This window comes from Arabidopsis thaliana, chromosome 3 (genome assembly GCF_000001735.4).
Source record: "Arabidopsis thaliana chromosome 3, partial sequence".
NCBI classification, from domain to species: domain Eukaryota; kingdom Viridiplantae; phylum Streptophyta; class Magnoliopsida; order Brassicales; family Brassicaceae; genus Arabidopsis; species Arabidopsis thaliana.
In genome coordinates this window covers 15,972,642-15,996,384 of record NC_003074.8, presented here as the reverse complement: position 1 = coordinate 15,996,384, position 23,743 = coordinate 15,972,642, and the positions used below count along the sequence as shown (strand labels likewise).

Genomic DNA, 23,743 nt, shown 5'->3' with positions numbered 1-23,743 from the left:
AAATACATTTCTCTTCCATTACGATCTCTAAATCTATAAATAAAACCTAAGCTCTTATTCTTCGTTCTTAAGCAAAAACCTAACTTGTTATCCAAACAAACTGAAATATCTTGGAACCTTCTTAGTTTTGCTCGAGAATATCAAATAAAGAAACACATCAGACCAAAGACTGGGGTGAGCCATTATAATGCACAACAACAACGATGCCAAAACATTCAATAGGCCTAAAGACGAAATGGTCGTTTAAATTTGCTCACTAAAGTTTCTAGTTTTTGAAATTACTAATTAAATGTATAATAATTATATTTCCTGTTTTCATGCATATAAGATGTTGACAATGGCAAGATGGATCATATTCCGACGACAATTAACGTTGAAATTTATCGAAAATTACACACGACCAACTACATTGGAAGATCGAGCGATTGGTTGAGATCTGTCAAAATATTCAACGAAGGTCCGATAACATTTTTGTTGGAAATCACCGACTACATTCTGAGAAAACTTCTTCATGATATATATTAGTTCTACTCCTATATGTGTTTTCAATTCTGATTCTGCAATAGACAATTAATTAAGTAGTTTTGTAGTGACTTTTCAAACTCACATCTAGACTTAGCTAGCAACTTATTTAAACAGCAAAAAATCTGTGTTTGACATGCAAAGGAAAAATAAAGAATACAACTTAATCAACACTCGAATTGAACAAAACATTATTACACGACAATTGAATACAAGAGGAGAGAACCAATTGGTTTTATTTTAACATATCGAAATAGTCCTCTTACATTATTGAAGAGAAAGAAAAATAAACTTGAACATCAACTTTAAAACTGAAAAAAAAACATTTCGAACTTGACTTAACTTCAGTAGACGAATTGCAAATCTTGACTATTTGTTTGATTCATCCTCTGCTTTCTCGACCTTCGTCATGAATGTAACCGGTTTCTTCGGGTGCTCATTTACGGTCAAGTTAAAAATATCTGGCTTTGAGTAATGTCCAACCACATCGAAGTATAACTTGGCTCTTGCTATATCACCAAGATCTTGATGAAAAAAATAACGTTATCAATATGATTAGCTTAAAAAGTCAACATTTTCGATAGCCTAAGATGAATATAAAGAAGACTAGAAGAGTGTATATATATACCAAGATCAGCTGTGACGAGACCCTCTGATTCATAGTTTGGTCCGGCGAGAACCTTTCCCAAAGGTGAAATAATGACACTTCCACCTCCGGAGACAGTAGGATCATGTTCTTTAGTGTCTACTATGTCATTAAACAAGTAATCAGGATGTTCAGGGAACTCTCTACGCTTGCAGAACTGGTGCGCTGACAACACGAAACATCCACCTTCTACCGCAATGTGAATCATCGATGCTTGCCATTCCAACGAATAATCAGCAGTAGGTGCACAATAAATCTCAATGCCTGCACACCAAAAAGCGCATATTTATTAGGAATCTTACTTTACAAGCCGGATATGTCAAGCTACATTGCATTGTAAAGCTGACCTTTAGCGTACAATGCAGTTCTGTAGAGGGGCATCCTATTCTCCCAGCAAATAGCAGCACCGATTTTGCCAATAGGAGTGTCGTAAACGGGGATGGTTGATCCGTCCCCTTGACCCCATATGCAACGTTCCAAAGATGTGGGCATGACTTTACGGTGCTTACCTAAAAACTGACCTTGTGGACTGAAGAAAAGAGCTGTGCAATAGAGTGTATAACCATCCTTCTCTATAGCCCCCATTACCAAGTGCACATTATTTTTCCCGGCCAACTCAGCCAATCTTTCCACTTCAGGGCCTGTAGATTCATTACATCATTTACAAGAGTACCAAACATATGCAAGAAATAATCATTTTGTGATCCAAGCTTTGAGAGTGCTCACTTAAACTAGAGCTATAACACTCATAGTGACAAAAACAGAGAACTCTACATGAAGCAGAAACATGTTTTTCCTAAGAGTTAAGTTTACTTTGTTCCAAATAAAATTTAACTGTCCTTAAGACTCCAACAACAGCAGCTAACATGCATAACCAAATAAAAACCATAATCCGGATTTCCGAACCCTTATGGGTAGCAACGAATCCGGATACGTTAAAATCAAACAAAACAAGACAAGCAGAAAACAAACAAGATGTGGACAGAGAAAAAAATTAAAAACACTTTTGTAATTTTTGTAAGAAACTCTTTATATGTTGTATTGACAGAAAAATATATATAATAATAATAATAACAGAGTATCATATGTTGCCAAAAGTAAAAAGACAATGAAGTGTAATACTATATACAATTAAACATATGGATCCGATTCTAACGGATCCTGAATATTAATTATATCATTCATATCCAATCTTACAAAATCGATAAGATCGGGTGGTGATTTTGAAATAGTCGTACTCGGGGATAAGCACATAATAATTGAAGATTTTTGTTCAATGTTACTGATAAATTAGTCCCAAATCTATCAAAATATCAATTTACTTAAACAAGATAATAAAATGAAACTACAAACTGAGATACAAAAAAAAAATAGAGTCAACGGATGATTTTACCAGGGACTTTAATAGCAGAAGCATGGTAGTTACGAAACTCATCACGCCCTTCTTCGTTATGAACTCCCACCGCTAAACCAAACCTAAAACCTCGAGGATAACCGCCGATGAACGCCTCGGGAAACAACACCAACTTCGCTCCTTTGCTCGCCGCCTCCACAATAAACTTCTCCGCCTTGTCTACAATTTGAGATGGAACGTTTTGATAAATGTTACATATCAAAAAAAAAAATATATATATATATAGCGGAATAATTAATGGATTAATTAGTTACCTAAAGTGGCCGGGGTATCATTATAGACGGTGGAAGATTGAACGATGGTAACTCGTACGGTGGAGGATGGGTCAACGCCAATAACCTGAGTTGTGTTTTTGACTGATGACATTTCTTCAGTACTAGACATATTAACTCGAGTCTTTGTTTTTACTTTATACTTTGATGACACTGAAGAGACTTGGGAGGCATTATATATAGTCTTTTTTTTTTTGTCGATCAATTTTTAGTTTTATACTTGAGACGGTATTGCAGAACGAACCGGTGGTGGATCACGCGTTCACGTGTTCAGTAGTTCACGTGTTCTTTTTCTTATCTTATGTAAGAAGAATATAAATGTAATCCTCCACCTAATATGAAGGTAAGAAGAATATAAATGTAATTCTCCACCTAATGTTATATAGAATAAAATCTCTATAAATTAATACTCAATAAATTAATCATTTTTATAATTTAATAAAAAAAAATCGATTTCAAATTGAAACAATGTAAAAAATGACATAAATCGATAAATTAATAAATCGTTAATTGTTTTTAAAAAAATTAATAAGTGATATGTAACATTTTTAAAAAATGATATATATGTAATTTGCGAAGCATATATCAGGAAAAAAAAAACATATTCTCAAGTGGAACTACAACTTTATTACATGATAAAAGAAAAACAAGTTTGAGATTTTTTCAATTGAATCTTTTAATCATCAATTGCATAAAATGCTTTTAATTCAAAAAATCTGCAAAAAACATATTTCTAGTTTTTGTTACTTATATTTTAAAACTATTGTCACTTATATTAAGACTATCTCGTGGATGTCGGATTCACATACTCAATTATTTATATTATTTGTAAACCAAAACTCTTAAGCATAGAAAAATACGTATATAAAATGTATACAAATATTTGTAAAGAAAATGTATAAAAATGTACTTAGAGAGATTATTGTGGGACAAAGACGTTTAGAAAACCTATAAAAATGTATATAAAGCTAAAGAGATTGTAGAGAGAAAGTGGTACTATACTAATATTGGACGACCGTTTAACAGATGATATATTTAAAATAATCAAAATTATTTCATAGCATATATCATTTTAATTTTCAAAATATCAAGTAATATTTTAATGTTTATAACTGACTATTTAAATAAAAAATCTCATAGAAAAATTAGACAAGAAAAAGATAAAAATTACCGTAAAAGACTGTTTTCTCCATCATTTGGTTTAGGAGCAAATAAGATTCTGAGCAATTTTTAAGTTTGTCAAATGTAGCCTCATTACATTTCCGAAGACGTCAGAATTCACAAATGGGGTTCTCTCTCCTTTAGCGAAGAAGGCAACACATCCCAAAGAAGAAAAAATATCATTAGCAAGATATCTCCAATCTGAGTAATCAAAACTCTACAAATTTATAAACACACTTGTATGTAAAAGTTAAGCAATTTCGGATTTTTGTTATAAGATTTAAGATTTAAAAGAAAAATAGAATTTAACTAGTGATTTTAAGTATTCATTTTTAAAACTAATAAAATATCAATCGTTGATAATATCGTGTTTAAAATATATTTCATTTATTTAAAAAACCGTTAGACCATCACCACTTATTCAACTGTGAACTTAATGATTTTTTCTTTTGTTCATATTATTTCATATCCCAAACATTTTGCTTCATCATAAGAAGTAATAATTTTTATTTACTTACGATTTTGCTATGAATCTTTTTTCCTTTAATTTTCAAGCAGTCCAATCTTTTTCTAATTATTGTCTCGCCATACTATCTAATAAGTTGTATACTGTACAACTACTTTGTACGTAGGACCACTAATTGAATTGAAAATTAAATTGATGAAAGTGAAAGGTTTGCAAAAAAAAATTTCTTTTAACGCATGTTCAATAATACAGAAAGATTACAGTTCACAATAAAGAACGTTTATATCGACTTTATAGTGAAAATATACAAAGATAATGGAAGATAATAGGACTAAAGGTTTTTCTTTTGCACAACAAAAAAGTAACACTATCAAACCATCTTTGATGCCTTCAACGAAAGAGAAAAAGTACCATTAACATTATAAAGAATCTGGACACAAGACAAGCCAAATACATTTTGTGTATAACTTATGGATTTTTTTTTGTTTAGGTTTTTTTTTGTTTTTTTAATTCCTATTAGGCTATTACCCCATATATAGTTTCATGCATTTTGTTTCCACGTGATAGATAATATTTTTTATTTTGTAATTTTGTTTTCCCCTCTCTTCGTTTGGTTCTATCTAAGAAGTTGTATGTACTTAATTTGTCATTTGTGGACCACTAAGAAAATGTTATTTTCTTTTTGGCTGTGTCGTGTTTCTATATTTACATTAATTTGCACATGTTTATTAATTCAATCGACAGCAAAGAAGGTCTTTTTGTGTAATTTTTTTATTTATTTATGTACTTTTCATGTGTAACTTCTCACTACAAAAACCTTTAAGCAAATATATTTAACAAATTATACTAAATTGGTGTGAGTTATGGTCTGTGTTAGTGTCATTCATGTGTTATTATTCATATTATGTTGTGGACCAAGAAAATAAAAAAACAAAATTACACCATATCATTTCACCTCAACTAATTTGTATTTTATTCTGGTTCTTAGAAAGGCAAAGAGATAGTTTGGTGAATCGAATCTTTGACTCTACACTTTTTATTTAAAAACATTTATGAAACCTAACTTTTTAAAAACCAAAAAAATAAAAAAACCTGGATTTTTTATTTTATATTTTAACATATTTCTTCTATATTTATTTCTTATGTTCTTTTGTTATGACTAAGTTAGATCCTCAATTGGGGTTAGGATTATCAAGGAGTTGTTTTGCTTGTTAGATTAAAGATGATGATTTAGAGATTTATTCAATTAGTTTTCCATCTAGGATGATCTTCGTGCTAATATTTGATTGATCACCTAAATTTTAATTAAAATGCGTATAGTAACTTAGAGGAGCAAAAAATATTTGGCTAATCAATGTTAATGTTTAGCTGTTTTTTTTTTTCTGTGAACTGGTCAACTTCGACTTAACTTTTCTTAAATTTCTCTCATCCAAAGGATGGCACATGATTCATATATATTTGAACTATTTAGGTTATACTTTTTGAAAGAAGATTGATCTAATTTCGTTATATGACTTCTAGAACGATTTCAACTCTTAATCCCATTATTGGTGCTTTGTGTGTTTGTACATTCATGAATTCATGCAAATATGCATAATGCTTTGATATTCTTTTCTGACAACGAAGGCAAAAAAAAAACTTATTTCGTCTTACTTAAGTTCTACGTACCCCAATATTTTCTGGTGTGTGACCCTTTTGGCTATGACTTACTAACATGCATTTGACTGTCCAATATGCGCGGTTAAGTAAGTTCGTATTTGGGTTAAAACTCGAGTTGTGAGTTATCATAATTATATAATGATCGCTTTGATTAGAATTTTCAAAGGTTTCCAATTTATAGAGACTTCCTTTTCCTTCGCAATGCAACGTCTACGTCTTGCATACAGCTATTCACAACTTTTTGCTTGTAGCTTCGATTGTGCAATCTTTGACTCGTTAAAAAGCTACGTGACATAGATTCCTTTTCAATCAAGTATTTCAAAATCCATGTTCATCAATTACAATCCAAATTTGTGATTTATAATTAAGACCATTTCAAACACCATCGCAACTAGACTTCAAATTATGTATTTATGTTATAACCAAATTGTCTTCGTTAAAGGGAGTATTCTTCACGGAAAGTATTCTTCACATGCACATGTCTAAACCACATATTTAAAATGAATCTGACGTACGTACGCAAGACATGGAACAACACCTAGTTAATTATGTAAAGAGCGGGGTGGTTGATATATTTGACCCCAAACAATACTACAACCATAGAAGTATAGCAAAATTGACGACAAAATAAATAAACGACGTTCTAATTTTTGAGACTTAATAACTCACTAATTCTTAGTTATCCTATATGTGACTTGAATTTCCTGGTTTTGGTTAGCCATCATTATCCTATATGATTCGGCTTTTGACAATTGAGTAATTTGGTAGACTCTTTTCAAACTCTCATTAGATTCGAATGGATGATTTTCAAGTCTTGACTATATATGTTTCCTTGTGATTCTATGCAATAGGAAAATTATTAAAACATGAAAATATATGTTTTTGACGTACAAAGAAAATTAGAAAGATCATAACAGAGATCTGAGAGAAAAAACCAAGTGTCGTTAGCTCAATTGGTAAAGATCCTAGGCGGAGCTAGAGTTCATCGGTTCGAGTAACGCTTGGAACGAAACTAATATTATACGATGTGGTTTCGGGCCTGGAAGGATTACAAGTTTCGATCCAGAACTTCCTGATATTAAAAAAAAAAAAAAACAGAGATCTCAAAAGCCTAATTCATAATAGTTGGCTAAATAGTTATACGGCTGAACAACAATTGAGATTCAACGCCCAACGCCCAAATTAGATAAACATAATGGCACAGTTTTAAAATACAAGAGGAGAGAACCAATTCGTTTTATTCAACAACATAAGTCTTACCATTATTACTTGACTCCATAGATCTTACCATTGAAGAGAAAGATAAATAAACTTGAACATAAAATGAAAACGCAACAGAACATTTTGGACTTGACTCCATACGATTGACATAACTCCAGCAGATACGAACTTCAAGTCTCTTACTATTTGTTTGAGTCATCCTCAGCTTTCTCCACCTTCGTCACGAATGTAACCGATTTCCTCGGGTGCTCATTTACGGTCAAGTGTAAAACATCTGGTCTCGAGTAATGTCCAACCGAATCGAAGTATAACTTGGCTCTTGCTATATCACCAAGATCTTGATGGAAAAAAAAAAAAAAACGTTATCCTTTTCTATAACCTAAGATGACTATCAAATGAGAGTGTAAATATACATATACATACCAATATCAGCTGTGACGAGACCCTCTGATTCAAAGTTTGGTCCGGCGAGAACTTGTCCCAAAGGTGAAATAATGACACTTCCACCTTGGGAGACAATAGAATCATGTTCTTTGTCGTCGTACCAATCGGTAAACAAGTAGTCAGGATGATCAGGGAAATGTTTACGCTGGCAGAATTGGCAAGCCGACAAGACGAAACATCCACCTTCGATCGCAATGTGAAGCATCGACGATTGCCATTCTTTCGAACCATCAGCAGTAGGTGCACAATAAAGCTCAATGCCTAAACACCAAAAACGAAAAATAAAAAAAAAACTTTGTAAGATTTTTTTGTAAAAGCCTAGATGTTTCAAACGGCATTGCATTAAAAGCTGACCTTTGGCGTACAATGCAGTTCTGTAGAGGGGCATCCTATTCTCCCAGCAAATAGCAGCACCGAGTTTTCCAATGGGAGTGTCGTAAACGGGGATGGTTGATCCGTCCCCTTGGCCCCAAATGCAACGTTCCAAACTTGTGGGCATGAGTTTACGGTGCTTGCCCAAGAACTGACCCTGTGGACTAAAGAAAAGAACTGTGCAATAGAGGGTATACCCTTCCTTCTCTATGGCTCCCATTACCAAGTACACATGGTTTTTCCTAGCCACGTCAGCCAATCTTGCTACTTCAGGGCCTGAAGATTCATCACAAAAACCAAAAAGAGTCATTTTGTGTTCCAAGATATTGAGAGTGCTCAACTAAATTTAAACTAGAGCAAGAACACTCATTAATTAGATGCTTGTTCCAATTAAATTTCATCTAAACGTGACAAAAAAAAAGAGAACTCGAAATCAAACATATTTTCCCTCAAAGTTAAGTTTACTTTGTTCCAAATAAAATTCAATTGTCCAAAACTTATACACATCACCAAGACTCCAACCATAGCCAACTAAAAATCATAATCCAGCAACCAAATAAAGGAGAAATAAAAAAAATCTTTAATTAAAGAGATTTAATATTATATTTTTTGGTGTAAAAATTATAAAATTTAATGTAACATATAGTAATTTATACATTTAAAAGATAAAGATCAGGATAAATATTGTCATCTAGATCCGCATATCCAAATTTTTGGTAGGCTTGGATCCGAGATCGGGTGGTGTATACTTTGAATACACTCGGCCTAGGATAAGCATGCAATAATTGAGGATATGGTTCAAAGTCATTGATTGGTTAAAAATGTATCAAAAATCATTTTATGGATAAAATACAAGATAAGATGATAATAAAAAGAATACAAATAATGGAAGTAAATAGTAATACCAGGAACATGAATAGCAGAAGCATGGTACTTCCGAAACTCATCACGCCCTTCTTCGTTATGAACGCCAACCGCTAAACCGAACCTAAAACCTCGAGGATAGCCACCGATAAACCCCTCCGGGAACAACACTAGCTCTGCTCCCTTGCTTGCCGCCTCCACAATATACTTCTCCGCTTTGTCTACATATTGAAATGGAACGTTTTCGATAAATTTTACATATCAAAAAATAAAAATAAAAATAGGTCAGAGGATGAATTAATGGATTGGTTACCTATAGTGGCAGGAGTATCGTTATAGACGGTGGAGGATTGGACGATTGTAACTCGCACGGTGGTGGATGGGGCAACGCCGTTAAAAGGAGTTGCGTTTTGGACAGTTGACATATCTTTAGTACTAGACATATCAACTCGAGTCTTTGTTTTTTACTTTGGTTCATGACACTCAGAGACTTGAGAGAAGCAATATATAGACTTTTTTTTTGTTTTTTTTTTGTGGTCACGTTTATTTTCCTATTGGAGACGGTAACGAAGATCGAACCTGTGGTGGAAATGAAACAAGGTGGGACTAGCCCACGTGGTTTCTTTTCTCTGCATTGATTTGTTTTTGTTTTTTTTGTAAAGTTCACATCAAACCTACTAATAATTGAGAAGAAAAATAAAATCTATTGATTGATTAAACCAGCCGATGCTTTATGTCTGAATATAAAAAAGAAGTGAAAACCCCGTTTAAGAATTACAACGGTGGTTTACAAAGTATTTGGACACAATAAATCCAAACGAAATAAAACAAAATGGAGAACTACCAAATAAAAAACAAATTAAAAACTTAAAAGAATTTATTCTTTTTTTTTTTTCCGTAGAATTTATTCTTTTATGGATTCCTTAAATCCATATTTGATGCATTTTGATTCCTCATAATAGGTAATAATATATACTATGTATATAGATATGTTTGTAATTTCGTATTAACCTACCTTTTTTGGTCGTACGATTCTACCTAATAATATTGAACGGAATTGATGTTTTGGACCACTTAGAAAGTATTTTTTTTTTGGTTTGTCTTAGCTGTATTTCATTAAATATAAATTTAAATAAGAAATGTCATAAATAAAATTTGACGTATAGATTTTTTAAATCCATTTTATGTTATTTAATATTTGAAATGTGAGTTTGGCTCCTATTTAATCTTAGGATGGGTTAATACTAAGTTTTCCTTAATGAATTATCTCAGAGAAACTGGATTAAATAAACTAAAAAATAGATCAATGTGTTTTGGTCCGGTCAAATATCTTTGGATTTACTATTATTGGCGAAAAGAAAGTCTCATATAGTAAATCATATTCCTACAAGAGAAATCAAAATTTTTGAATTAACATGGATTGTATAGTTTCTTATATAACCAATTAGTTCGCATCAAGAAAACCAAACCCCAATTAATAATCAAACGGGCTTGGTAGGAATATTTCATTGCAGCTTTCAGATAAAAGAAAAAAACACACACTCAAGTCTTTTATTTCATCTTTCTTACTTGCAGGAACTCAAATTCCACTTTGCCACTTTTCTTTACAAATAAACACAAATTGTCAATGAAACGAAATAGTCTTTTTATGCAAACACTGTTTGTCTTTTTTCGATCACGTTTCTGATTGTGACAGCCATCCATATATATAGGGAATGTAAAACAACAACATGTGAAGTCACATATACGTAATGGTTTAGCATAGCTTCTATTTTCGTTGTCAATATTAGTCATTCCAAAACATTTTTAAGAAAAATAAATTAATATATGTATATTCTTGGAACTAATGTATGTGGAAATACAGTAACTTAATTATTAAACATTCTAAATGCAAATATGCAAAGAAAAAAAAGAAAAGAACACAACTGAAATCAAAGCCAGATTCATAATAATTGGCTACATGGTTGTAGAATGTAGGGTAACACAACATCCAGAATTGAACACTCAAATTGGATGATAGATGGATAATCTTTAGATACAAGAGAATTGGTTCTCTTCCATTATTAACGAAAATTAAGAAAAAAAGTTTAGCATAAAAGTTTGAAACTCAACATAACATTTTGAACTTGACTCCTTCATAGGAGTGACATGAACTGACGAATCACAACCGATTACTTGTTTGAGTCATCTTCCGCTTTCTCCACCTTCGAAATGAATGTGACCGGTTTCTTCGGGTGCTCATTTACGGTCAAGTGTAAAACATCTGGTCTCGAGTAATGTCCAACCGAATCGAAGTACAACTTAGCTCTTGCTACATCACCAAGATCTTGATGACAAAAATAAAATATGATTAGCTAAAAAAATTATCCTTTTCTATAGCCTAAGATAAAAACTAAAGAAGATTATATATATTTTTACCAAGATCAGCTGTGATGAGACCCTCTGATTCAAAGTTTGGTCCCGCAAGAACCTGTCCCAAAGGTGAAATAATAACACTTCCACCTTGGGAAACAATAGAGTCAGGCTCTTTGTCGTCGTACCAATCGGTAAACAAGTAGTCAGGATGATCAGGGAAATCTTTACGAAGGCAGAACTGGCAAGCCGACAATACGAAACATCCACCTTCGATCGCAATGTGAAGCATCGACGATTGCCATTCTTTCGAACCATCAGCAGTAGGTGCACAATAAAGCTCAATGCCTGAACGCACCAAAAAAAAAAAAAAGTGTTAGAATCTTTTATTAAAGGCTACATTTGTCAAACACTCAAACTAAATTGCATCAAGAGCTGACCTTTGGCGTACAAAGCAGTTCTGTAGAGGGGCATCCTATTCTCCCAGCAAATAGCAGCACCGAGTTTTCCAATCGGAGTGTCGTAAACGGGGATGGTTGATCCGTCTCCTTGACCCCAAATGCAACGTTCCAAACTTGTGGGCATGAGTTTACGGTGCTTACCCAAGAACTGACCTTGTGGACTGAAGAAAAGTGCTGTGCAATAGAGTGTATACCCATCCTTCTCTATCGCTCCCATTACCAAGTACACATTGTTCTTCCCGGCCAACTCCGCCAACTTTTCTACTTCAGGGCCTACAGGTTCATCACACAAAAAAAGTACCATATAAACAAAATAATACTTTATAAGTTACGTTTTAGTCAGTATTCATACTTTTATAACATTTTAATGCTTAAAAAGTCATATTCTTTTCAGAATATTTAACCAAAAATTATAATATTCAAAGCTAACATCATATTTCAAAGACCATGATTTCTAACTTCAAATATAATTGTTTTCTCTTAAATAAGATTATATGTAATTATGTAAATACTAAATATGTAGAGATAGTTTTAAACGGGTATCTTTCGGTTTGGTAATAACGCATATACATAGTGAATTGTTGCAAAGATCAGATATAGGGCATATGACTACGGATCAGTGTCCAAACCTAGTTTACACAAAACTGATTTGGATACTCAATTTTTCAGACCCGATATGATTGGATCAGAGATTGGGATCCGAGATCAGGTGGTGTACATGGATATTCAGATAATCAAGCACAATTGTTTTGACGTTTATCAAAGATTAAAGTTGTCCAAAAAAACAATAAGAGAAAAAAGTCAACAGAATAGCATTTACCAGGAACTTTAATAGCAGAAGCATGGTACTTGCGGAACTCATCACGCCCTTCTTCGTTATGAACTCCCACCCCTAAACCAAACCTAAAACCTCGAGGATAACCACCGATAAACGCCTCCGGGAACACAACCAGCTCCGATCCCTTGCTTGCAGCCTCCACAATAAACTTGTTCGCCTTTTCTGAAAACAAAATTCATGTAGAACGTTACGTAAACTTGACCTACCTAAAATGAAAATGATTAATAGATTACCTAGAGTGGCGGGAGTATCGTTGTAGACGGTGGAGGCTTGGACAATGGTAGCTCGAACAATGGTGGATGAGGCAACGCCATTAAACGGAGTGTTTTCTGAAGTTGACATTTTTTCTGTTTTAACTTGAGCTTTAGTCTTACTTCGATATTACCGAGAGACTTGACTCGCAATATATATAACATTATGACCAATGGTTACTAAGTAAGAAGATAAGATTATGAGATTCTCTAATAGTTGTTATCAAATTATATTTGCCTTCTTATTTGCTACAGTTAATTTGGAAAAATATTCACCCAAATATAGACTGACAATTAAACAAAATATATTATTACTCCATTATTCCATGCATTTTTTCTATTTTCGTATGGTGTAATCTTTTTTTTCTTCTTTCTTCTTTTTTCCTACTTTTGTTTTTCGATCGTACTAGATTTTAATCTGCGATACACCGTGAGATTTTAATCTGCGGTAAACCGTGAGATTATTTTGTTTTTTTAAGAATAAAAATTTATTTTGTTTATTCGATTAAAAATATATATGATTTAATGTTTTGTATTTTCTTAATGTACAACTCTTATATTTATATATTATTTAGTATACAATTACTATTTTGATGTTTACTGTTTAAAAATATAGAAACAATAATATATAGTTCATTAAGATAAATCTAAATTATAACTAAATAATTTAAATTTAAATTATATTTATTTTATTAATATTATTTGTTTTTTTAATATTTAAGATAATATGATTGTATTTTGATTGTTATTATTAGGATTTCATCCGTGGTATACCATCTCATATTACTATCGACCCAAACTCGTTCTACCATCTAATCCCGTTAAGTAAAACTAAACATATCTAATGGATTTCACCTTTGGTATACCGTCTCGTATTACTGTCGACTCAATCCCGTCCTACCATCTAAACCCGTTTAGTGAAATTAAACATTTTGTTTTTGTTATTTTTGTTTTAATAATACTTTAATTTAAAAGATATATAATTCAAATTAATTTAATTTTTTTCTTTCAAATAGTTATTTAATTGTTATAAAATTCATACATCATAATATTTTAAACCCGTCTTACCATCTAATCTAGTTTGGTAAAATTAAATATTTTTTTTTGTTCTAATAAATTTTTTAATAAAAGATTTATAATTCCAATCAATTTAAAAGTTTTTTTTTGAAATAGTTATTTAATTTTATAGATTTTATATATTATTTATATTCTAAATGTTTTTCGTTAAATATTCTAAAAATTTGATAAACTTTAAATAAGTATAATATTTATCTTTAAGAAAGTATTATATTAATAAAGTTTTAAGATTTCTCCTTTTTAAAAGTAATTAGAATTGATGGAGATATATTAGATAAGGAAATGCAAATAATTAGCAATATTAATTATTAATAATAATTAATGTTAACAATATTTCTTGTAAACAAATTCCAACTTGAGTATTTATTTGGTAAAATGGCTGAAAAAATGTAAATGTAGATATCTATCTAATAAGTTGACTGCATTTATTTATTTTAGGACGAGTAAGAAAACGTTTTTTTTTTCTTTCTTATCATTATTTTTATTATAACTAAATTGAAAATTATGCTGATGAAAGTGAAAGTTTTGGAGATATGTTTCTATCTTGGAAATCAATGTTCGTTAATACGAAAAGACTACAAAAAAAACTTTTTTCAAACATCTACTACAAATGTCAAATAACGTTCAACTAATAGTATTTGTAACGGACCATTTTTCACCTAGAAAAACTTGACATTTTCAGATCAATCCCAGTGAATCATTGGATATTACATTATTGAGTCCTCCTAACAAGGTCGAGTTCCTCCCTTGAATATTACATTATTGGACCCGTTATATATATAATTTAACAAGGTCAAATTAATTTTTTTTTGGTAAACTTTGTTTTTATCAAAATACAAACTTTGTTTCACTCATATATATATATATATATATAAACAATTGCTAGCTAAATGAACTATGGTTCATAAATATGATTAGTTGATTACAGATTTTAACTTAAATAATGGAAAATTAGCTATAACAAAAGTATAAGTATGTGTTACAAAATACATTCGTCAGAGTATGGCACTTTTTTTTTGTTTCTTTTTAATTTCTAAATTATGTTATAAGTCATAATTATACAAACCCAAAACCAATGAAAAAGGTTCCGTCTTAATTAAATATACTCTTGGAAACCCAACGTGTGATGATTGCTTACTTCTTGTAGTTTTGATGTAGTTATCGACTTATCGATACGACACAATAACTGTGCACTTACGTGTAAAATCTGATCTTATCAACTCTATCCGATAAATCATCCACAAGAAGCAATTGGATCATACTCTTTTAACTGTAGCTGTGGAAAAGTCATGCTTATTCCTCGCCAGGGGTGTTCAATCTTGTTAAATAGATCCAATCCTAAAAGAACCAAACTGACATATTCAATGTGAAACTTAATCATATTTTATATGGTTTAAATGGATTCAATTTCTCTTCACTGTCGTTGATAATTCTTAAACTCTAATCGAAATACGGTCCGATGGCATCTCGACTTAAATTAAGCTACGTTGTCCGGTTTAGCGGACCGGATACGGTTCAATTTCTTCAAGGTCTATCAACCAACGATGTACAGAGAAAAGCTTGGCGCCGACATACCTTGTATTTCACCAACTAAATAGGCCTTATCGGCCCACATAAACCAACTACAACGCTTATCTTAAAATCAGAAAGGGTCTTAAGGGTCTGTCAAAAAGAATCACATTGAACAAGGCAAAGACGAAACCAACTCATGGCATAACAGACTTGATCATATGAGTCCAAAGAGAAGTGTTCTTGTTAAGAAAAGCTTTGAATCTTGAGTTTTGTGAGAGTTATGTTCTTGATAAGGGCCATTTTATGTTCTTACGAATTTGTGGCGTACTTGTTTGTAAGTGGAGGCAGGTACAAAAACACATGAAAACAACTATGTTTTATTGAGATTGCAGCATGGAGTTGTTTAACGGTGGCATGGCGGGAGCGTAGGAATCACGATATCGATAAGCCAATCTTTACAGTTTTACTTTTAGAAAGTTTTCAGCAACAACTTGATGTGAAAGGTTTAGATATTAGTTGAGACTTTACGAGGTGCATGTTAACCTAAGTGATGATTTTACTAAAATTTCAAACCTCTCCTTGAGAAAAAAAAAAAAAAATGCATTCACTTTTTTGCACTAGGCACAGAGCGTGTGACATAAAATTAAAAAATTTCAACTTCGATTTGAAACCTAAATAACTAATTCACAAAGCATTATTAAAATAGAGTATGTCGTATGCGTGTGGCACAAGTTATGCAATCAGTAGATGAAAACCTAATTTCAATCCTTTGTTCCAATTAACGATCGTACATCACACTCCGACACAACGTCAAGCAGTGGTAGAGGCGGATAAGTTGTGTATATGGGTTAATTTGTTTTTTTTTAATATTAAAAATTGCATAAATATTCCTATATATATATATATATATATATATTCTTGATGGAAAATTAAAGAATATTAACGGCTGCGCTAGTGTCTTGGCTAAGAAAGCTACTGATAGCAATACAACTTTTGAATTATATCAAACATGTCCTAGCTTTTTAAAGCCGTTTGTAAACAATGATGTAAAAAATTTGCAATGATAATATTATTGGATGGAAAAAATAAATAAAAATAAAGAATATTTAGAAAAATTTATTTTTAAAGGTATATCATAATATTTTGTAATCGGTTTATATTTGTTTTGCTTGCCATAATGCTAAATACATTATCATTTTTAATAGAGAAACTAGAAGATCACTTGAAAAAAGACATCCACTTTACGATTATATGTGGTCGTTTTATTTATCGTAAAAAAAAAATATTTCAAAGTTGCACCCGCAACAGAAAAAGTCGATAAACAAAAATATGAAATATAATTGTTTTTAGTACCCACTAATATAGGAGATTAGGAGAAAAATAATCAAAATATTTTATTTGAAAATTAAAATGGATATAAATGTTTACCTTCAATTTTATTTTGGATGTGATTTTCAATGGTTAGTGGTGATTGAAAATAATAATTCAAGATAAACATTTATATACATTTTAGAAAAAAGAACAGTCATAAACTAACTAAATAATAGGGTTGCACATTTAGTTTCTCTTGTGATTAACTGAATTAACATTTAAATAATTAAAGAAATTAGTTTTTTCTTTAATCATAACTTAGAGCTAATTTGAAATATTCGGATATATTTCTAAATATGATTCATATTTCATTCAACCCAACTCTTCATGGCAAGTGTATTTGAGATTTTGTTTACTAACTCTTCCATTAAAAATGTAAATAATAAAATTGCACAAAAAGTGAATTACACTTCAATCTAGTTGGACCGATATAATGAGAAAATTGGGTAAGTATGTAATCAAAAGCTCAATACTAAAATCCTTCGTATATAGATCTCCGCTTTCTTCTGTAGTTGATGCTAAGACTATGATTATGAATCGACAACTTAACTAACATTTTTAAAGAGGAATAATTTTCTTTGTTTAACTAAGGAGAATTGTTTAAATGATGATAAATAGAAGACAAATTTAAAGATATTCGTTCAAACTATGTCTACAATGATAGTTACGATTTTATGTTTTTATCCCATTTTCTTATAACTATGGTGCTCAGTTTTTTAGGGATAAGTTGAAAAATACCTAGTAAAGTAGTTGTTTTTTTACTATTCAAAATTAGCAAAATACCCAGTTTTCGCAATTGGACACAATTTGTATGATTGTCAAGTCCTCAATCAAATGATGTAATTACAAAATAATGCCACTAATAATAAAATTATATATTATTATTTATGAATAATTTTTGTTTAATTTTTAGATAGAAATAGTAATGTGATCTGTATATAAATATATCTTTTCTAGTATCCATATGTACATAAATATACTCAATTTGATTCTTATACTTATTTAATGTACACAGATTGCACAGTACATTTTTTCTTATTTTAATTATAAAAGAAAAAGAACTATTGAAATGAAAGAGATTTTAACTACTATTGATGCCAAAGTTTGCAAAGTTGACTACTAGAGGATAGCTTGCTTCGATATATAGGTTTAAATTGCTTTTTAAATCCTTATGATTTTCATCGTAGAACGACTACTATAGCTACTTAGAAATTTGACTTAGTTAGACTTTTAGTGGGAACATTTGCTGGTGGAGTTGGAGCATGTACAATAGCTGTTTTTGTTATTTTCATGCAAAAAAAAATGGTAACGACAATTCTTAAACTTCTCAATTTTCCAGATTTTTATATCTTATTATATAAAGTATGGTTTTCAAAGTTGCTAACTCATAGGATTGTGCCACGTGTCAAGTCAAACAATTAGATGTTTACATGTGTCATTCAAAATTTAACTTTTTTATTCTCTAAAAAAAATAGAAAATCTTAAAAAGTAAACAAATTTACATATACTAATTTATATGTTTATATATTTATAAACAATTAAGATTTATTCAACAAAAGGAAAATTAACAAATTTGTTTTTAACTCATGTAATCATAAGTGAAAATAGAACATTTTTAAAAAAATAGCTTAACTTATAGGATTTAACTTTTCAATTATTTTCATTTATTAATTTTAACTCATCTAATATTAATTTGCATGATGTAAAATTAACTTACGAGATTACGGCATATATAGAAAATATATTTTCAACAATGTTTGGTTTTTTATTAATTATTAGCCCTAAACGTTTGGGTATTCGGGTCGGGTATTTTGGGTTCGGGTTTTTGGGTTTAAAAGTTTAGGACGCGTTCGGGTAATTTAAAATTTCGGGTCGGGTTCAGTTTGGCTTCGGATTCGGGTTCGAGTTTATTTATATATTGAAATATCAAATTTTGTGTGCAAATCTATTAAATTACTTGAAAATTTCAAAAATTCCCAAAACAACACGAGTAGTTTTGTTTGAATATATCTAAAAATACACAAAAATAACTAAAATATCTAAAAAATCGTAATATTTTCTATATATAAGTATAACCCGTGAAAATATTAATATATACTTATATTTGAGATATGTTTGGATACCTATTCGGGTTTGGGTTCGGGTTTTTTGGGTTTTGAATTTTAGACCCGTTCGGGTACTTGAAAATTTTGGGTTTGGGTTCGGATCGGATTTTTCGGGTCGGTTCTTCGGGTTTGGATATTATGCCTAGGCCTATTAATTATGTTTTGTTAATTGTTAATTATTTTTAATACTAAATAGGATATAGATTTGATATGTCATAAATATTATTTTGATATAAAAATGTTATCACTCAATATGAAGTTGTAGAATTTAAATCGAGTTTATTATGATGACATAGATAGTTAAACTGTATTACAAAATTGAATGGTGTAAGATACAAATTTGTTTTTTCTTTTTTTTTCTAAATACTAAATTAAATATAGAAGAATGGTCGGTTACTTTGTACAATTCAAATATCATTGATAAGATTGAGTGTATATAATTAAAATAGAATGCATAAGACCAAAATTTTGTTTAAATCAATAATTATTAAATTAAATATCAAGAAAAATATATAGATTGCTATACAATATTCAAATATTATCGATAAATATTTATTTTTGTATCGTACATCCGCCTAAATAGACGGGCCTTATCTAATTATATATATGGTGTATGTGAGCTAGTCTGTGAGTGACATGACTATTTTCTGGTTTCTTTTCATTTTAGATTTTGTTGATCCGTCCAAAGTTAGTTCTTTCTCATCTCTTCACCGAATTGGTAATTTTCCTGAAAAGACGTTTTATTTCCATTCCTATTTATTCTTCCATAATCGTTTTTCTAATATATAGATTGAACTCGTTCTCCATATTTGATCATTTCCCACCTCCTCCTAACCGAATCTGTAATTTTCTTGATAAGAAAATGTTTTATTTCTCTTCCTATAAAAACCGATTAGTCAGATCAGTAAAATGTTCTATAATCTATTTTATTTTTTAAAAAATAAAATATTCTATAATCTGGTTTTTTTTAGATTCTGCTTGTCCTTCTACAGCTGTTCTTTCCACAGTAGGAACTCTATAAATTAATACTCGATAAATTAATAAACACGATAAATTAATAAAATTTGTCGGTCTCAAGTCGGGTCAATGTAAAAATTAACCAAAATCGATAAGATAATAAGATAATAATTTTTTTTGAAATCTCTATGTAAAAATATGGTCTCTATAATACTACAAATTAATAATCATAAATCTTAAGCATACATTCTAAAACTATTTTATATGAAACTTTTGTTCAAATCACAGCACAATTACAACCCTTTTTAGAGTATTGTTTGTATGATCTCTTTTGTACTCACATAACTCTTTGCTTTCATCCGTCATATTTGGTTTTGTAACATTTTTTATATGTGAAAAATCATTGCTAAAATTTGTGTAAAGAAAAATTTGATTAAGCCTCACGTTAACGTCGTAGATATACGGTCACAATATCTTTGCAGGAAAATAAATTAAAAAATAAATAAGAACTTAACATAATTGAATATACAAACAACAAAACATAAGAAAAACTAAATAAAAAAATATTTTTAAAATAATTTAGTATTATATTTTACATAAATATTTCTATAAATTAATATTTATTAGTTTATTATATAAATTAATATTTATTCATTTATAAGATAAATTAATATCAATATAAATTAATAAAATTTTATGGTCCCAACATTATTAATTTATAGAGTTTTTACTATAGATTTTTTTTAGCCAGATCAGTAATTTTTCTGATAATGAGGTAAATTATGAATACAATTTAAAATTTTATTGTAAAACAGAACGTACGTACATATTTTGACACACACAAAAAAAAAAAACAGAACGTACATACTACAATGATATACATTCGTCTATTTTTACAGCCGAGGAATTTCCCACAAGGCTGATAATACAAATTTCAATTTTATGTTTTTATTTTAAAAATAATTACACGAAAAAACTTACAAAACAAAAACTTATAATACAGCCAACATAATTATACAGTAAAATATATATATATATATAACAATTCTAGAGACTAGAGCTACAAGCCTACAACAATCAGACGCTAATTCTTTGAATAATCTAAATCGTCCTTAGTGACCTATTAATAAATTAAAATTTGAGGCAGGAGTAGTAACGTGGAAGTCATACGTAAATATTTCAATAGCAGAGCAACACCTGTGGAGAAAAAAGAAAAACTGAAACGCAGGTGTGAGTGAGCAAAGCACTCGATCATCGCCTTCTTTTGTACTATATTGTATTGTCTTCTTCACGAGTCTTGTTCCGATTCCCGAGACAGAACATTTTTATTTTTTTTGACTCCTCAAGTTTATCAGAAGCCAAAGGATCGGAAAGACTCTCTTTGCATCATCTCTACCCTTATGGCAGCTGCACCACCGATCGAGCCGGCGGTGACGACGACGTTCCCTGGCTTCAAATTCTCCCCGACCGACATCGAACTTATATCTTATTACTTGAAGAGGAAGATGGATGGTTTGGAGAGATCTGTTGAGATTATACCTGAGGTTGAGATTTACAACTTCGAGCCTTGGGATTTACCTGGTTCGTTTTCTATACTTACCCTTTTTTTCTTCTTCTTACAAAGTTAATCTTCTTGTTCTGTAATTTTTTTTCCTCAAGTTTGTTATGTTAGGACTAGGTTATTCTTGTCGGAAGAAAAAGACAAAGAGTAGACCGTACTATTTTGGAATCATGGGAATTTTGTTATTTTCTTAAAAAAAAAAATCGGGTCACAAATTTGGAACTAATTGTAGCATTTTCGTGTGTGAATTTCATTGATTCTTGAGTCCCCTATGTCAACAACTTAGGGTATGTCATAATTTTTTTGAAATTTAGCTGATTTGGTATATGATTGTAGCAATTTACTGGACTGTGAAGCTTACTCATTACACATGTGAATCGAATCCCTAGTCATGCGGTTAATTAGTTTTTACCATTTTCTTCACGTTGATGGTACAGTGTTTATTTTTGGAGGCTGATTTGTTGAAAACCTAATCAACTAAGTAGCAAAACCATGGATTGGTTTGAAGTTGTGGTTACTTGGCTTGTGTTGGTAGCTTCTAATATGCAACTAGTTAAATGCATCAAAGTAATCAAAATACGCGTTTTTTGTTTCAACGTTTGCTTGATATGCCTGTCCTGATTTGCTCATACTTGTAGTTATTGTGCGTTGAACCGCTACAAACTGCTCTTGCATTTGTAAGTATTCACGTGGAAATTAATTTATATTTGCATGAAAAAAAGTTGAGGACTATGACAATTGAGGTACTGTTGGCTTTGTTCAACAAAATCTTCTTGTCCATTGTCTGAGAAAAATTTATGTGTCTCCCTTTTATTCTTAACAAGTTCTTCTACATGTTTCTCGCAGATAAGTCTATCGTTAAATCGGATAGCGAATGGTTCTTCTTCTGTGCTCGCGGTAAGAAGTATCCCCACGGTTCACAGAACAGAAGAGCAACCAAGATAGGATATTGGAAAGCCACAGGAAAAGAGCGTAATGTGAAGTCAGGTTCTGAGGTCATTGGAACAAAGAGAACGCTTGTATTCCACATTGGCCGCGCGCCAAAAGGAGGAAGAACGGAATGGCTTATGCATGAGTACTGCATGATTGGAGTATCACTGGTAAACTTTTTTCTGATCCTTGAAGCCTTATTTTGCCACAAAATAGTAGTACTATATATTTGAAACACAAGGCTTTTCAAAGTACTAACTAGCAAATAGAATATTGTTATGTTTATTGAATTTTCTTGAGTGTTATATAGGATGCTCTGGTTATTTGCCGACTTAGGAGGAATACTGAATTTCAAGGGAGTACAATTCAAAAGCCACCACAACCAAGTTTACCACTGGATAAGCACGTAAACTTGCGGAATGAAGCTATTTCAGAAAGTATTTATGGTTGGGAAACTATGGTTGATTTCTACTTATCAAGTGAGTCAGGGCAAGAACTACTTAGTGAAATAGCAGAATCTTCACAATCTTCACAAAATCCACAGGTTGGTCCTCTTTTAATTAGTTCTTTGTATCATTAAGTATGTCACATGATGCATTTGCGGGTTGACATAGCACATTAACCCAAATGGTGAGGTCTAAATTCATGATTTGATTCCCAGGAATTTTTCCATGTTTAAAGGTTCCTAGTGAAGAAGATTTCTATGCCGATATACTGAGGGATGAAATAGTAAAGCTAGATGATCCGGCGGTATCCGGTAATACACTGATCAATGTACCAAGGCTTCAAACAGAGTCCAATACCACAAGAGTACTACCTTTACCTGACATGGTAGACAAACAAATGCAATCGTTGCTACAGAAACTACCATTACAAAATGACACTGGAGAAGAGAACAACATATCCATGTCAAATTGCTTTATCGGTATCTACTCGATTAAGTCTATAAACCGAGCGCGATGGGACGTTGTTGTTTGGTTACTCGTTATGATAGCCGTGTTGGTGTTTTATTTAGTGTGAGGTTAAAGAAGACATCTTCTAGGCAGTTTGCTTGGTTCTTTCTTAATGTTGAGAGAATATGTTGTTCTTGTTAGGCTTAGTTTACGTGTAGCATCTATGTGTTCTAAGTATATGAACCTGTGTGGTTTTCGAGATATATATGAATTCTGTATCAGGTAGATTTTTCTATCTTTATAAATTCATTGTCAATGAGATTTTCAGGTAGAAAAGAGATGTGGAAAATGTATATTTTATTTTGGTTTTAATTATCAAGTTAAAGAGGACTTC

General features: G+C 31.0%; 4 protein-coding genes and 1 long non-coding RNA gene across 9 annotated transcripts; 2 read left to right on the top strand and 3 right to left on the bottom strand.

Moving 5' to 3' along the window:
- Positions 1-573: 573 nt before the first annotated feature.
- NIT3 (nitrilase 3) lies at positions 574-3,126 on the bottom strand. Its single transcript, NM_114300.4, has 5 exons — positions 2,837-3,126; positions 2,562-2,741; positions 1,516-1,809; positions 1,151-1,432; positions 574-1,046 (listed from the first exon to the last, which is right to left on the bottom strand). The coding sequence occupies exons 1-5, from the start codon at positions 2,964-2,966 to the stop codon at positions 892-894; spliced, it is 1,041 nt and encodes a 346-aa protein (NP_190018.1). The 5' UTR covers positions 2,967-3,126; the 3' UTR covers positions 574-891.
- Positions 3,127-6,879: 3,753 nt separating this feature from the next.
- NIT1 (nitrilase 1) lies at positions 6,880-9,761 on the bottom strand. 4 transcript variants are annotated; one of them, NM_001084765.1, is made up of 6 exons: positions 9,355-9,521; positions 9,083-9,262; positions 8,160-8,453; positions 7,785-8,066; positions 7,491-7,698; positions 7,360-7,408 (listed from the first exon to the last, which is right to left on the bottom strand). In NM_001084765.1, exons 1-5 carry the CDS (start codon positions 9,482-9,484, stop codon positions 7,544-7,546), a joined length of 1,041 nt encoding a protein of 346 aa, NP_001078234.1. In that variant the 5' UTR covers positions 9,485-9,521; the 3' UTR covers positions 7,360-7,408; positions 7,491-7,543. The 4 variants fall into 4 exon arrangements, with proteins under 4 accessions (NP_851011.1, NP_001319680.1, NP_001325848.1 ...); NM_180680.3 differs by having other exon boundaries at positions 6,880-7,698; positions 9,355-9,761; NM_001339127.1 differs by lacking the exon at positions 9,355-9,521 and having other exon boundaries at positions 7,299-7,698; positions 8,834-9,311.
- A 1,088-nt stretch (positions 9,762-10,849) lies between these two features.
- NIT2 (nitrilase 2) lies at positions 10,850-13,186 on the bottom strand. Its single transcript, NM_114298.3, has 5 exons — positions 12,926-13,186; positions 12,675-12,854; positions 11,834-12,127; positions 11,460-11,741; positions 10,850-11,367 (listed from the first exon to the last, which is right to left on the bottom strand). The coding sequence occupies exons 1-5, from the start codon at positions 13,032-13,034 to the stop codon at positions 11,213-11,215; spliced, it is 1,020 nt and encodes a 339-aa protein (NP_190016.1). The 5' UTR covers positions 13,035-13,186; the 3' UTR covers positions 10,850-11,212.
- Positions 13,187-15,835: 2,649 nt separating this feature from the next.
- Positions 15,836-16,116, top strand: AT3G06765. Its single transcript, NR_141279.1, has one exon. It is a non-coding gene; the product is annotated as an other RNA (long non-coding RNA).
- Positions 16,117-21,134: 5,018 nt separating this feature from the next.
- NAC060 (NAC domain containing protein 60) lies at positions 21,135-23,712 on the top strand. 2 transcript variants are annotated; one of them, NM_001339126.1, is made up of 4 exons: positions 21,135-21,546; positions 22,373-22,626; positions 22,767-23,000; positions 23,118-23,712. In NM_001339126.1, exons 1-4 carry the CDS (start codon positions 21,366-21,368, stop codon positions 23,133-23,135), a joined length of 687 nt encoding a protein of 228 aa, NP_001326748.1. In that variant the 5' UTR covers positions 21,135-21,365; the 3' UTR covers positions 23,136-23,712. The 2 variants fall into 2 exon arrangements, with proteins under 2 accessions (NP_001326748.1, NP_190015.1); NM_114297.3 differs by having other exon boundaries at positions 21,202-21,546; positions 23,138-23,621.
- Positions 23,713-23,743: the final 31 nt, after the last annotated feature.

Excerpts from the sequence above, each read along its gene's own strand:
- NAC060 (NM_114297.3), top strand. The coding sequence starts at position 21,366 with ATGGCAGCTGCACCACCGATCGAGCCGGCGGTGACGACGACGTTCCCT. Across the intron at positions 21,547-22,372 it reads CGAGCCTTGGGATTTACCTG|ATAAGTCTATCGTTAAATCG; the intron begins GTTCGTTTTCTA and ends TGTTTCTCGCAG. Across the intron at positions 23,001-23,137 it reads AATCTTCACAAAATCCACAG|GTTCCTAGTGAAGAAGATTT; the intron begins GTTGGTCCTCTT and ends CCATGTTTAAAG.
- NIT2 (NM_114298.3), bottom strand. The coding sequence starts at position 13,034 with ATGTCAACTTCAGAAAACACTCCGTTTAATGGCGTTGCCTCATCCACC. Across the intron at positions 12,128-12,674 it reads TTCTGCTATTAAAGTTCCTG|GCCCTGAAGTAGAAAAGTTG; the intron begins GTAAATGCTATT and ends ATGAACCTGTAG. Across the intron at positions 11,368-11,459 it reads TCTCATCACAGCTGATCTTG|ATCTTGGTGATGTAGCAAGA; the intron begins GTAAAAATATAT and ends TTTGTCATCAAG.
- NIT3 (NM_114300.4), bottom strand. The coding sequence starts at position 2,966 with ATGTCTAGTACTGAAGAAATGTCATCAGTCAAAAACACAACTCAGGTT. Across the intron at positions 1,433-1,515 it reads AACTGCATTGTACGCTAAAG|GCATTGAGATTTATTGTGCA; the intron begins GTCAGCTTTACA and ends TTTGGTGTGCAG. Across the intron at positions 1,047-1,150 it reads TCTCGTCACAGCTGATCTTG|ATCTTGGTGATATAGCAAGA; the intron begins GTATATATATAC and ends TTTTTCATCAAG.
- NIT1 (NM_180680.3), bottom strand. The coding sequence starts at position 9,484 with ATGTCTAGTACTAAAGATATGTCAACTGTCCAAAACGCAACTCCTTTT. Across the intron at positions 8,454-9,082 it reads TTCTGCTATTCATGTTCCTG|GCCCTGAAGTAGCAAGATTG; the intron begins GTATTACTATTT and ends ATGAATCTTCAG. Across the intron at positions 7,699-7,784 it reads TCTCGTCACAGCTGATATTG|ATCTTGGTGATATAGCAAGA; the intron begins GTATGTATATGT and ends TTTTCCATCAAG.